This window comes from Rhinolophus sinicus, linkage group LG01, assembly GCF_036562045.2.
Source record: "Rhinolophus sinicus isolate RSC01 linkage group LG01, ASM3656204v1, whole genome shotgun sequence".
NCBI lineage: Eukaryota > Metazoa > Chordata > Mammalia > Chiroptera > Rhinolophidae > Rhinolophus > Rhinolophus sinicus.
In genome coordinates this window covers 180,702,564-180,718,153 of record NC_133751.1, presented here as the reverse complement: position 1 = coordinate 180,718,153, position 15,590 = coordinate 180,702,564, and the positions used below count along the sequence as shown (strand labels likewise).

At 34.0% G+C, this 15,590-nt stretch overlaps 1 protein-coding gene across 2 annotated transcripts in view; it reads right to left on the bottom strand.

Annotated features, from left to right (window-relative positions):
• BMPR2 (bone morphogenetic protein receptor type 2) overlaps positions 1 to 15,590 on the bottom strand; it is a 135,228-nt gene that overhangs the window by 22,113 nt on the left and 97,525 nt on the right. For both annotated transcript variants that reach the window (XM_019726836.2, XM_074340314.1), the window contains 6 exons: positions 11,222 to 11,332; positions 10,353 to 10,444; positions 8,313 to 8,543; positions 7,495 to 7,609; positions 3,443 to 3,603; positions 2,340 to 2,487 (listed from right to left, as the gene is read on the bottom strand). In XM_019726836.2, the coding sequence (XP_019582395.2) occupies positions 2,340 to 2,487; positions 3,443 to 3,603; positions 7,495 to 7,609; positions 8,313 to 8,543; positions 10,353 to 10,444; positions 11,222 to 11,332 (858 nt within the window). The remainder of the gene's footprint in view (positions 1 to 2,339; positions 2,488 to 3,442; positions 3,604 to 7,494; positions 7,610 to 8,312; positions 8,544 to 10,352; positions 10,445 to 11,221; positions 11,333 to 15,590) is intronic.

The following is a 15,590-nucleotide window of genomic DNA, read 5'->3' as shown; positions in this document are numbered from 1 at the left end:
AGCATGTACTGCATTTGCAGGTGTATCATAGAAATTTTTAGATGTTTTATAAGAATTTTATTATTATTATACGCTATTCTCTAGGCTGATTAGTATGTTTGCGGCATCCATTTTTGTTTTTGTTTCCCAATATCCACCAGATTTCATTGTTAACATTTTTGAGTGGCCTGTATCTTCAGCTTGTGCTTTCTTAATACGCTTCCCTCCTTATACTCTTTAATATTCCTGTCTTCTGTATTCCACAGGAACTCCTCTAAAGATACCAATGACTCCTCCTATTCAAATTCAAAGATCATTCCTCAGTGCTATTTCTTTTTGACTTTTGATTACATTGATTGCTATCAATTTTGGTTCTAACACTGACTTCCCAGATACTATGATTTCTCAGTTTTCTCACTCTTTTTCTATTTGTCTTTATAACTAAACTATTTGAGTGGAGGTCCCCCAATATTCAGTCTTTATTCAACAATTTTTTCTCTTCATGTATTCTTAGGGGATTATATCCTATCTTAAATTCTCAATTATCATCTCGATGTGGACAATTCCCTAATAATCATTTTAATCTTAGTTCTCTCAACATCTTTACTCTTTTAAATTTTTTAAAAAAATTTCTTCTGTTGTCTTATCAGTACCCCATTCAAAAGTCTCCATAATTAACTCATCTTTCCAATGTAAACTAGTATTTTTTCCTCAGTTCCTGGCTGCCACTCTCACTCTTTCTCAGATCTCTGAATATTTCTCAACTCCTTCCACTTCCTTCCACTAGTTAACCAAAACCACAGATTCCTTTTCTACATGTTCTTTCACATGTGCATCTTCTTCCTCATTTCCATATCCAAGATTATAAGGTATCTTAATGCAACTCTCTTCTTTTTTCTTTAATTTTGTTTTTCATTGCGGTTAAATATACATAACAAAATTTACCATTTTAGCCATTTTCAAGTGTACTAAGTATATTCTATGGCACTAAGTATAGTCACACTGTTGCGCAACCATCACCACCATCATCTCCATAACTTTTCTCACCTTCCCAAACTGAAACTCTGTATCCATTAAATAATAACACCCTATTTTTTTTTAACTTCTTCCAGTTTTTTCAATTACAGTTCATCCAAGATTTAACTGCCTGTCCCTTTTCAAATAACTAATATTGTTCTTTATTATTTATCAGATCAAAAACAATAGTTCTTCTTTGAATGCAGTTGTTGAAAAAACATTGCTGATAGCAGTATACTAAAGCTGATACTGTAAGAATCCTTTAAGTCAGACATACTTCTAAAAAACAACAATTCTGGATTAGGATATTTTAAAAAAATCTGTGGCCAAAGTTCCAATAATAGAAATATAAAGTTCCAAAAGTTCCAAAATTCCAACAACACTGATATTACTATAAGTGCTGCTATTTCCAGAAAAACAACTAAATTGAGTACTCTGTACTTCCAATTAACTGGAAAATATACTTCTAAATAAGAACTGACAGACCTGCAGTAAACCTAAACAATTAATTTCATTATATTTTAGAATTATAAACTATTGCTATATGCTGTTTTTAAAGCACAAAAATTCAATCCCACTAATAATCTCTGTTTTTATTAAACAGTTCCATTTCATAAATTTGTCCAATGCTGGTTCAATCGTCTGTTTTTCCTTTTTGTACGCTTTTAATAGTGTTATTCCTATAAAATAGAGACCATATATATCAAATCATTTTGTACATACACCACCTAGAAGAATGCAATGTACATATTAGTAAAGTTTCTATGTGACAATAATGACAGTGATGTATAAAACCCTAACAAAAGGAGAAAAATTATAAACTCATTTGGTTATTTCAAAGAAGCCTCAAACAAGCATTTACATTAAGTGAGTGTTCTTTCATTGCAAGGATGGAAGGCATTTAGGCAAGAGGGAAAACAAAAAAAGGAAGAGAGAATTAAAAAAAGAAAGGATGAAAGAAAGAAAAAAGTATTCCAATGGATAATTCATTGTTTCTGATTCCTTATTGGGTCAATTCAGGAAACAATGTAAATACAGCTTATCAAATGCTCAGAGGATGCATAAGGAAAACTATGACTGCAAAAGCAATCAGAAATCAAACTAAACACAATTAGATAAGCTATTATGAGCAGTTAATTAAATTGCACTCAGATACAAACATGGAGTCCTTTAAAAAAGTTTTTCCTTCTGGCTAACAATGTTTCTGAACACTAGATGGCAATGAACTAAAGGTTTAAATGAAAGTAAAAACATATAATACCTGAATTATTTACTATAGGTAGAAAAAGAAGATGTAACTATTTCACTTCAAAACATTTACCAATTTTTGATAGATCTCTTACCTGGGAAGAGGTCTGTACACCTCATAAATATCTCCCAATAGATTAGTCCAAGTGCATACATGTCTACTTGTTTCAAAGCTGATTCACAGTCCCTTAGGTTCACGGCTCCCTCTAGAACTTCCGGTGCCATATATCTGATTGTGCCAACCTGATCAATTAAAAGTGATAAATTTCAGTAATATAATGTATCATATTCTGAAGGGCATACATTAGACAGAATTTATACATAAATTTCATGTCAACAGTATGCCAATGATTAGTTATTTGACCCTAAGAATGTCCCTGAAACTTTCTATACCTGATTTTTTATCTATAAAATGCCTTTCTTAAATATTTAAACTGTGGTTAAGTCAATCCTACTGAATAGAATCAATCAAAAGGAATGAGCTAGATCTTCCTATGTATATCAATGCAGAAAACCTATAAGACACAGTGGGAAAACTGTAAATCAATTTGTACAACATTTAACATTTTAAAAATTAACACAAAAACATATATGTATACATAAACCTGTGTATGTGAATCTACAGAAAAAGATCAAGAAGAATATGTTCCACATTGGAATAGTGATTATCAGAAGGTGACTGTCCTATCTCAAACTTGACAATTTTATTCTTGCTTCAAAAATCAGTTCCTATAAACTTTCTCCTAATGCTTGTCAAAAATGAGTTGAGGGAAGCTTATGGCTCAGTTGGTTAGGGCGCAAGCTCTCAACAACAAGGTTGCCGGTTCAATTCCCACATACGATGGTGGTAGGCTGCACCCCCTGCAATTAAATACTGAAAACGGCAACTGGACTTGGAGTTGAGCTGCACCCTCCACAACTAGATTGAAGGACAACGACTTGGAGCTGATGGGCCCTGGAAAAACACACTGTTCCCCAATATTCCCCAATTTAAAAAACATGAGTTGGAATGGCAGAAGCCTGCATAATGAATTGATGTACTTTATGCAATGTCTTGGTATTTCTTAATTTTGTAATTCTTAAGATGCTGTAATTGGTAGCATATAAGGATAATTATCCTGAATAGTTAGTGCTTTCTTTAATGCAATTCATTATGTTTTCAAAGTATGCCAGAGTGATACCTTTTGTATACACTCACCTCACTTATGGCTGCATTATCTTCTTCCCCTGGACGCACCAGTCTGTTTCCAGTCAACCTCATGGACAACCCAAAGTCACTAATAACACAGGTTCCATCATTTTTCACCAGGACATTTCTGCTGTTTAAATCTCGATGGGAAATTGCAGGTTTATAATGATCTGTTTGGATAATTTCAAATATTTATTAATACTTAAATAGCACTATTGGACATGAAATGAGCATGCAAGTAATAGGGACTACATAAATATAAAAGATAGTGTTATTTTCTGCCCATTAATAATTTAATAACAAAAAGACATAAGAAATCAAAATTTCAACTCAAAAATCATCATTATTTTCACTATATTTTACAATACAACTCCTGTTGAATGTATACTTAATTAAGCTTTAAACTTCTGCTGCAACTAATAGTCAACATGCTGTTGCTTCTAATTTTAACACAATTTTTTTTTCTCTCTTCATTTTAGGATAGCAAAAGGAGGCAACAGAAAGGGGAATATTTGGTATAAACAAAAAAATGTCACGGTATCCAAAACAAGTATCAATAAAAAACGGACATGGTTCCAAAATGTGTATGCATATGTTACACTCTTCTATGGCTAAACGCTCAAACCTGTGACTGACCGTCAGTTCTGCCCTAGGTTTAGCCATGTCTCTAAGCCCACCTCAGTGTTTCAAATCAAACTAGAAATAATCTTACAATGGTCTGGAATAGTATCACTTGACTAAATATTCCATGAAGGTAGATAGAACATGTTTTACCTGAATTCAAAAGGCTTGGCACAGAGTAAATGCTGGCTGACTGAAAGAATGTATCTAATCTAAGCCTCTCATCAAAAACTCCACCTATTTTTTTCCTCTCTAGAAGGAAACCATATATAAATTTATATTAAGACCATAGCTTTCAAAATGAAAAAAAATTTCTAAAATTTAAAATAACTCCCTAGATATACAAAGAAATTCAGCATTCTGATCAAAGTCAAGGTGTTTATTGAGTGTTTATACGAGTATTTACACAGAAATAGACTCAGTGTTTACATGTTTTACTCTCATTAATACTAGACTGCACTGTCACCAACAATGAAACTAAAGACAGAAGATAATGGTTCCTTTGATATTAAAAAAAAAAAGCAACAGCACCACTGAAAGAAAAAAATAATAGTTACCAAATGTCTTTATCTAAGAGTTTATTTTTCTCCTTTTCTCACCTTCCCATTTCCTAGCTCCCTTCTAAAATTCGTACTAACATGGCTTAACTCGACCCCTAAAAGAGCTACATTTCTTATTCTGCATACACCACCACCACCACCAGTATACATGGTATAATCTCAAGCTGATATTTATATAAGAAAATTTATAAAGACATTGGAAAATGTTTGTGTACTAATACCAAATCAATACTTAAAAGATCTCACACATTAGGGAAACCAGGTTAATAAAGGGGAGGAGAATGTGCAAGGAATCGATATAGCCAGAGGAGAAAATTAGGTAGTCTTCCTGCCACTATTAAAATAAAAAAGAAATGAAAAGAAAAGGAGAGGGCGGGAACAAAGGAGAAAACAAGGGAAAAGAAGAGAAAAGAAGAGACAAGATAGGATTCATTGCCAATGCAAAGGGTAAAACTACAAACTGTCCTTTTGAGACTTCTTTTCCCTTTAAAGATCTCCTCAGTATTCATTTTAACCTTTTTTATTTCAGGGGTAGAGGGTGCAGAGAAAGGAACAGAACATACAATGATTTTTCCCTGGGCAACAGCACTGCACACCAGGCAAGTATCTCAGAGGAAAGCAGGACATAATATTAAATATGGTACAAAAATAAAACCTTAATGAAAAAGAGTCTCTCTGTGGGGAGGGAGAGAGAGAGAGAGAGAACAAGCACAAGAGCAATCAAAGAACATAGAAGGATATACATAAACTAGTTAATAACAATATTATGGTTAGTTTTGAGTGATCTGTATATGTTTTTTCTTTGTTAGATTTTTTTGTGTGTGGTAATAAAAATTCATTAGGAAAAAATTCATACGAAAACCAATTACAAATAAATAAACAGGTTCAATTACAAAATTTCTATGCTAAACAGCAAAGTTATATATGCAGACACTGGGAAGAACAGAGTTCTCTGAAAAAAAGTGAGATGACATTTTAAATGTTTTGAAACAGCATAGTATAGTTGGAATATTAAAATAGGTAAAACAGTAAGTTCAAACAGCCACTATACTTATGGGTTTTTTTTTTGAAATAGCATATATATACTCATTTAAAAAAAGGTTAACTAGTGAAAATATTAAGTAATGTTTAAGAGTAATATCTGTATATAAATAAAAATCATATTTGATGGCAATTATTCTTTTCAACCAATGTTTAAGTTGAAACCTTGCTGAATTACGCAAGCCTTGACAAGCGGGATTAGGATGATATTTTAAATTCTGTGCTAAGCCAGCTCTTTAAGGGAGTTATAATAATATTTAAGAGTAAGGAAACACAGTCCAAATGGTTAATGTGCTAAAGCACTAAAGTGAGTGCATCAAGTTGCTGACATAGGTAATAACACTGGTCAATTCTACATTCAGGAAAAACAAGATGTCAAGATAAATGAACTGATAAATTATTCAGGAGAAATTATTTATATATGAAGCAGCAGCTAGAAAAGATGATGCGTGCTATTCCACAATGGAACAAAGATCTAAGAAATTGATACATTAAGGATTCTCTTCACTACAGAGGTCAGAGAAACTAAAAAGAACAATGTTCTGGACAACAGTTATGACAGGAAAACACTGTAAGGGATGAAAGCCTGAGAAAGCACAAAGACAGATCTTCACAGCAAAGCTAATTTAGAGGTGACTGTGATCTGAGGTATATTTTGAAACAAAGTAAGAAAGCAAATCTATTAAAGAGATGCTATGAACAACTAGCAAAAATGTATTGTACATAAAAGCTAAAGAAAACTGCAGTTATGGCAAGGAACATAATCACGCTGTTCTGAAACACTGGCAAAAACTGATTCCCCACCATGCATTTTTGTCTTCCTACTTAGTAACAGAACTCAGTATTATTTGAGCAGCAGTCCACCCAGCTAAAACAAAACACAACAATATTCTCAGCATCCCCTGCAACTAAGTATGGCAGCTAAGCGTGAACTAAATTCTGGGAAACAAAACGTAAGCATCAGACTGGGACTTCTAAAGGCAGAAGGGGGCAATTGCTCCTTCCTTTTCTCTGTTTATTAGAATGTAGCATAATAACCAATGAGTGGCCTTGAAAATATAAGCCATATATAAAACATAATGGAGAAGCAATATAGGATCCTGGTGCTGCCAAACAAATTTTGACTGTCTCTGTCTAGATTCTTACATGGGAAAGAAAAAACATTTCATTCTTATTGAAGCCTTTATTTTTTTCCTCCTGAAAGATTTGACCAAACCTAATTCTAGCTAAGAGACACACTTATAAAAAGATACATTTGAGTTTTATACTAAAGTCCAACCTACCTATGGAATAAAGATCCATGTGAAATTAAAACTAAAGAAGTGATAATGCATTGCAATTCAGGTAAATAAGCAAAAGAAATACAATGAAAATATAATAAAGCCTAGCTAAGAGGTTCTTAAACGAATAGATGAACTTAAAAAGGCCTTAGAAGCCCTAGAATCAAAAGAACACTTTTTAAAGTATGCCCACATGAAGGGGATCACTTCTTAAGTTATAGAAATGTCTACCCAGTATGCTATACACCTATAACTAATATAATGTTGAATGTCAACTGTAACTGAAAAAAAAAATTTAAATAAAGTATGACCTTAAGAGAAGATTTAATCAAATACTCAGTGGTATCCACGATCCCTCTAGAGTCTTCAAGTTTTTTTTTTTTATCCTTCCTGTCACATTTCAAATACATTTCTCATGTCAGATCTTTCAAACATCTGGCTAATAATGAATCTGCTATAATATAAAATATACTTTTACTTTGAAGATATGAATAAAAATTCCCTTTGTTAATTCTGTCTCCAGATGAGTGTCATTCATCTTCTACTCATTGTCTCTTACCTCCTCGTGGTAATTCTGTATGAAGATAAGCCAGTCCTCTAGTCACAGAATGAGCCAGACGGCAAGAGCTTACCCAGTCACTTGTATGGAGACTCAGATACTTGCATAGAGATCCCTATATAGAGGAAGTAATATTCACACAAAAAAAAGAAAGAAAGGGGTGGAATTAATTTACTTGAGAAGGTAAATGAGCAGCCTTATAAAGGATTTGTATAGGTTAGGATTCCATGGAGATCTAAAGAATTATGACATTTCAGAATCTCGAAAGAGTTGGTGAGACATTTCTGTGGGTAGAGACATGGAAAAAAGAATTTAAACATTATCAATTTTTATTTTTCCAATATTAAAAATTATGAAGGGCTATTTCATTTTAAACACTTTGATTTATCAAATTAAGGCAGAAAAAACGTCTTTAGACTCCTTCTTTATACTGTTATCTCTTATTCGCACAAACACAAATTACATTGTTATGTTTTACAAGCAGAAAACAGGAGGTTTTGTAAACATGTATGTGTCAGTGCTACTCAAACTGCTCATCCACAAAGTATTTAGTACCACCCAGGGATTGTTGGGATAAGGAGTTTGCACCAGAATGAATGTTAATCAAAGCACTGCTTCCTTCATCAAGAAAGTCAGTGGGGGGATTAAATGGTTAACTAGTGACTTAGCTGATTCACCTTCTGGTGTAAGATTTTATCTCATTGTAGACCCCTAGGAACCAGTTTGCAAACCAGTAATGTTCTACATAACAGTGGTCCTCTTGAACACCTGACTGACTGCTCATATAAATGTCAGTTTATTTTTTATGAAGAACTTACATTGGGATAATATTCCATCACAAGCAAATACTCCATGCGTCCATCTGCTGTGACTCTCTCATCTCCAACTATGAAGCGAGCAATGTTGTCATGTTCCATCAAAGGCACTCTGTAAATGTTCTTCTCATTGATAAAATTCTGACGGTTTGCAAATGAAAACACTTTTACAGCAACTGGACGCTCATCTAAGGAACCTTTGTATACTGCTCCATATCGACCCCGGCCAATCAGCTGCAAATTTGTTTTGAAGAAAGCAAGGTTTTAATTCATATCACAACTGAACAATCAAATTTACTAAATAAAGTGTAAGTCTATATGTGTGTTACAGCTCTCTATTGCTTAAAGTTTAAATTACTGCATTATCAAGGAACTAATAAAATCCACATCTTGTATGGCTCAGGAAGCTCCTACTAGACTCAGGCCTCCCACAAATAGCAACTATAAACTCTGAACAAAATTGTAAAAAAAAAAAATCTAAAAGTGCTAGAGAATGAACAAAAAGAGGTAGAGTCTGAGGGGAGTCAACACTTAGAAGAAAGGAATGGTACAGGATGAGCTACCCATTTTTATAGCTTTTCGCCTGAGAGCAGTCAGAAATCAGCACTGTGCAGTGGAGCTAAAAATGCAGTAGAAAATCCATAATGTTTCTGGCCCCAAGAACCAGAGGGCAGAATTTGGCGCAACCAAGGTTGCTGGAAAGTGAGGGGAGAATTCCAGAATGGAGAGTCAAAGAGTGGGGAACCCAGTGAATGCATGGGACAAATTCCAACTAAACCCGACGAGTCTGCAGTATGTCCAACCAAGACAACTGCATACTAAAACAAACATTGAAAATGAACACACTTCAGAAGAAGCTAAATAACACAGGGTCTCCACAATATAACACTCACAATATCCAGGATACAATAAAAAAATGCTCAATACACAAAGAACCAGCAAAATGTAACCTGTTATCTTCATTTTTGGTCTCTGGGGATTTCTCTCACTTTTTACTGAAAACAGGTTAGGCACTTACCACCACTTATTTCAGGACATTTGTTATATTTCATTCACTATTTCTAGGTTAAAATTTAAGAAACAGGTAAACTGCCCTTTAGAAAGGTAACAATACATATTAAATCAGCAATGCTCGGGAGTGTTTATTTTACTCAGTCTAGGATGAAAGCCTATGGTTTTAATTAGTAATTTTTTTAATGTAAGTAACTTGGACATCTTATTATACATTTATTAGCCACACTTACTTCTGTGAATTGGCAGTTCATCTCTTTTGTCCATTTTTTATGGATTATTTCTTTTATGTTGATTTATACTAACTCTTTTTCAATTCTTTGTTTCTGTGTTGAAATACTTATTTTGCATTTGGCTTTTAACTTTGCTATATTTTTCTCCCAAATGGAAGGTTCTTAAAATATTTTATATATTTAAATCTACCATATCTATTATTTAACATTCTCTGGTTTGGAGATCATAGTTTATTTATCCTATTGATCACAATAAAACTTTCAACATAGGTTCTGAGAAATTACCAAATGAAAATTAAATTCTATGGAATGTATAATAGTTGTATGTACCTATGAAAAATAGAATATATTCACACACAAAGAATATTTATTTGGCACCTACTATGGATTCCTTGCCTGGCACATTCTTCTCAGCATTTCACATATCTTTATTCCCATACTCTGTTCAAGTCTGTATTCAAAGGTCATTTTCTTTCTAAATATACTTTCTTTAACAACCCCCTTTCCATAACTTTCTTATCGCCTTATCTGTTTTACTTTTCTCCATAGCACTTACTACTACTTGACATAATATACATTCATTTACCTATTTGTAGACTCTCTCCCACTAGACTATAAAACTCCAGAGATATCTATATTGTTCGTCTACATTCTCAGTGCCTAGAATAGGCCTTGGCACTAAACTGATACTCAATAAATGCTGGTAGAATAAATGAATGAATGATTTAGTGAGCGAATGAAGACACTGTCTCAGATTATGGGGCAGAAAGAATGGTCCATAATCTAAGAGCAATCTTACCTCCAACAGTTTCAGATTATCTAGGTCAAGAGAGGGCTCTGATGCTGCTGCCTCCATCATGTTCATACTGTGAAGACCTTGTTTACGGTCTCCTATAGGAACAGGGAAAAGAAGTTATTAATGTGTGCTTCTCTTAAAATGAAGATCTTTATTACACATTGTATTATATTACTGTTAAAAAGAAAAGCTACCGAAGGGTAGATAGCAAGACTTACGCCTGATGTAAATAGAAGTAAAACTATTAACTAAACTAGGAATCATCTATAAACAAAGATGAATGATGAATAACATAAAGCTGAATTCTGGCAGATGACTGCAGCAACAGACCTAGTGTAAAACCTTAAGAAATACTGCCAAACATTAAAGATAGTTTTATTAAAGTTATTCAAGTTAATAAATAAGTTATTCAAGTCAAAAATGATTTCCTAAAATGCTCATCACCCTGAATTTATTAGAACCAACTGAACATTTGGTGATACTGAGGAATTACTGTTCTTTTTTTGTAAGATGTGAAAATGGTATTGTGGTTATATATTTGTGGTTATATATATTGTGGTTATATAGTACTAAAGTATTTATAAATAAATGAATGTTATCTGTGATTTCTTCAAAATAATCCAGTGGCACAGAAGGGTATAGTGAGTGGGTTATAGATGATACACAGATTTGGTAATCACTGAAGGTAGGTGATATGTATTTTGTATGTTTGAAACTTCATAAAAACTAGTGGAAAAAAGTTTGTTAAAACAGAAGATGGGAGCTACTGTAGCACAGAGATTTTTTTTAGCATGGAGATTTTTAAAGGAGAAAATAAATTTTGATTAAATGGCATGTTTAATAAACAATAGGATAAAAAGTGGTATTTTTACCTGTCAGCATCCTGTATCCGAAGCATAAGGCAACTATCAAAACAGCTAATACAGAGACTGATGCCAAAGCAATGATTATTGTCTCATCTCGGTTAAATGAATGAGGTGGACCTAAAAGAAAACGAATTTTAAAATGCAGTTATCCTTAAAGAAGATGTGGGCTGGCCTGGGCCCGGTGGCTCAGGTGGTTGGAGCGCCGTGCTCCTAATGCTGAGGTCACCAGTTCGATTCCCACATGGGCCAGTGAGCTGCGTCCTCTACAGCTAAGATTGTGAACAACAGCTCTCCCTGGAGCTGGGCTGCCAGCGGTTGGCATGCTCTGCCGCAGGCTGCTGTGTGCTGCCATGAGTGGCTGGCTGGCGACCGACTGCCTCAGCTGGGGGGCAGCGCAAGGCTCATAATACCAGCATGGGCCAGGGAGCTGTGTCCTACACAACTAGACTGAGAAACAACGGCTTGAACTGGAATGTGGGGGTGGGGGACAGGAGGAAGAAAGGGGGGAAAAAGAAGATGTGGTACATATATACGATAGAATATTACTCAGTCATAAAAAAAGAATGCAATCTCACCATTTGCGACAACATGGATGGACCTCGAAGGTATTATGCTAAGTGAAATAAGTCAGACAGAGAAAGGCAAATACCATATACTTTCACTTACATGTGGAGTCTAAAAAGCAAAATAAATGAACAAAACATAAACTCAAAGATAGATACAGACAACAAATTGATGGTTGCCAGATGGGAGAGGGCTTGGGAGACTGGATGAAAAATGTGAAGGGATTAAGTATAAATTGGCAGTTACAAAATAGTCATGGGGATGTAAAGTACAGCATAAGGAATATAGTCAATAATACTGTAATAACTATGTATGGTGTTAGGGGGTACTCGACTTACCAGGGGGATCACTTCATAAATTATATAAATGTCTAACCACTATGCTGTATACCTGAAATTAATAAAATATTGTGTGTCAACTGTAATTGAACAAAAATTTTTTAAATATGGTTATCCTTTTTTTTCAGTATTTTGTTATATACTGACAGAAAGTCTGTATCACTATATAGTGAAATCAGCAATGTTTTTACATCAAAGGAAATAAACATAATAATAAATTTGTGATAACAGCAAATTGTATATTTCATCATACAGATTATCTTATATAGATTTAACACTGAAACACCTGTTAGTTATGCTCCTGATTATTAAAATATCAACTTATCATGGAACAGCATAGACAGAATAGTGTGATATAAGTATAAGACAACAATCTTTGGAATCACATTTGGTTTTAAGAGTTAACATCACTCTCTCTATGGCTTTTAGTAAGTTTTTTGACTTTTCTGATCTTCAATGCTCCCATTTATAGAAATAGTACTCTCTACCTCACAAATCTCTGTGAGGCTTAGATGGGAGTCTAAGTACTTAGTACAGTCTTGAGTATACATTATCTATGCAATAAATGGTAGTTATGTTTATCAAAACTGATATTACCATTATTGATGAAAAGAGCATGGCTTTGCAGGCAGTTAAATCTGAACTGGACTTGTATCTCAGTTCTTCTACTTACTGTATGACCTTCGAAAAATTTCTTCACCTGCCTGAGCCTGTTTATATACTTGCAGAAAGGGAACACACATATCGAAATCACAGGCCTATCATGAGCATGTAATTCATTTCATGTGTTAGTTCCATTCTATGGATCAAATCAAGTCTAGAGAAACAACTTTTAGGATGGATGTCCACAAAGGGAGTACATCCAGAAGACATAAAAGTATGAGAACTCTGAAATGTGATGGGTAGAAAAAACTAGAGCTGTGCGGTATGTTAAAGGAGAAAATTTGAGAGCATATGATAGCTGTCTTCATGTGGAAAAATGACTTGAAGCTACAGAATAACAAGATCCAATTAGTGTGTTCACAGACAGCGGTTTTTATTAGCTCAGCATACAGAAGAACTCACGGCTTACAAAAAGTACTGTCTAAAATGGAATGAGTCACCCTATGAAATAGCTGTTCATCTTTTTTTTTTAACTAGAGGTATTAATGCAGTAGTTGGTAATAATGACCAGAGGCTGGGCTTGGTAACTGCTAAAATCCTTATTTAATCATTATTTACACTCAATCAAAATCAAGCATATTGTATTTTAAGTGTTTCTCACTTTGGACATTATAATTATATGTTGTATCAAACTAGAAGCCTCCATGGCAATGTCAGAAGCTTCTATGGCAAAGAGTTCCTCAGATGGACATTCCTGTTCTAAATGAATGTATCTGTCTCATTCAAGTCAAGCACATGAATATTAAAATGTCAAAACAATATTTCTATTGAAGGATCTGTTGAAGCACTGTAATGCTCTTTTAACTTGCAGGACATTTAATGGATTTTTATAGACTTTACCATATTGATCACTGTACCTACTTTTAACATATAGAATAAGCTATAGGAAGAAAGCTGCGTATAAAAACTCATTTTGTCACTAGGCATCACCTCTCACAAACTAGGATGGCTATAATTTCAACACACACACACACACACACACACACACACACACAAATAAATAAATAAAAAGTGTTGGCAAGGATGTGGAGAAAATAGAACTCTTGTATATTCCTGGTGGGAATGTAAATGGTGCAGCTGCAGTAATAAACGTTTTGGAAGTTACTCAAAAAGTTAAATATAGAATTACCTGAGACCCAGCAATTCCACTCCTAGGCATATACCCAAAAGAACTGAAACCAAGTGTTCAAACAAAAACTTCTATAGGAATGTTCTTGGCATCACTAACCACAATAGCTAAAAGTGGAAACAACACAAGTGTTCATAAACTGACAAATGAATAAACAAAATGTGGTTTACCCATACACTGGATACACTAAAGGTCACATATTCTATGATTCCATTTATATGAAATATCCAGCATAGGCAAATTCAAAGAGACAGAAAGCAGATTGGTTACCAGAGGCTGGGTGATGGGAAAATCTGTAGTGATGCTCATTAGGTATGCAGTCTCCTTTTGGGTGATGAAAATGTTTTGGAACTAGATTGAGGTGATGATTGCACAGCACTGTGAATATACAGAATGTCAAGCTTTAACATGGTTAATTCTGTATTATATGAAATACAGTATACATTTTTCATTCCTTCTTAAACTAAATATATTGGAGTAAATTTTTTTTTCTATGTGACTGGGGACATAATTTTGAATAGCAATCTGTGGTGATACTCTAGGGCATCTGAGGAATTCTCAGACCATTAAGTGTTTTTAAATGATTGCAACTGATTTCCAATGTTTCCACCTTATCCTTTGTCTGCTAGCTCTTTGTGATGTTGTCAATGTGCTTGCCTTAATGTTTGTTTGTTGTTTTTTTAATCTAGTTTGGGCTTTAAAAACAGATGGCCTAACTTGTTATAAGTGAATGTAAAGTGTAAGAAAACAGACTAAAAGATGAAGGGACTTTTCTAAAACATTATGAGTTTTAATACAAAAATTTTGTAGTGTCTATTTGTGGCTACTTGTAGTGAAGAAATCTCAGTTACAGGCCTGGTACTGCGGCAGTCCATGAAATTAGACATTATCAGAAATCCACTGAAATTGATTTCCCAAACAGCATTTGGTGTGAGAAATTGCTCAAGATGTCAAAAACAGATCTGCTCTCCCATAGTGCAGCTATTGGTGCTTTGCAGGGGGCAGGTGAGGCCTGTCTGGCTGGCCTTTTTTGAAGACACCAGCCTGTGTGCTATCCATGCCAAATGCGTACAATGATGCCAAAAGACATTCAACTAGGATGCCACACATGTGCTTGAGAGAGTCCCCTCTGATGGGAAAAACTGCATTCTCCAAAAAAATTCTTTTTCTCTTCTTGTTATTGGTAGTTCTGAATGTTAGACAATTTTTCCCCATATGGTAAAAAGGTACCTACCCAAATATATGATTGTGAGGGGAAAAATAGAGAACAGAAATCAGGTATTGACAGTTTTTTCCATTTTTATTTGTATGTGAATTTTTAATATAAATGAGGGGACATAGAGCGTTAATGCAAGTCAAAATGTTTCAATGAACAAGTTTCAAGAGTTCAGCTTTATAACAATTATAAACAAACCAGTTAAATGTTTCTGAACAATGCCCGCGTCTGGGTATTTTAAAAACAAGTAAATTTCTTAATGACAGCAACTAAGTGGTATTTCTAGAATTTTTATCATAAATTCTGTCCATTCACTGTACTGTTCTGAGTTTTCCTGTATGCAAGTACATTTTTAATGTTTGTTTTCTATGCTATTCCTATAACTTTGCTATTAAAATACATTAAATTATTTTTTAAAGAAGTGGTTATACTAGGTGACTTTTAAAGTCCTTCTAATTCCAAAAT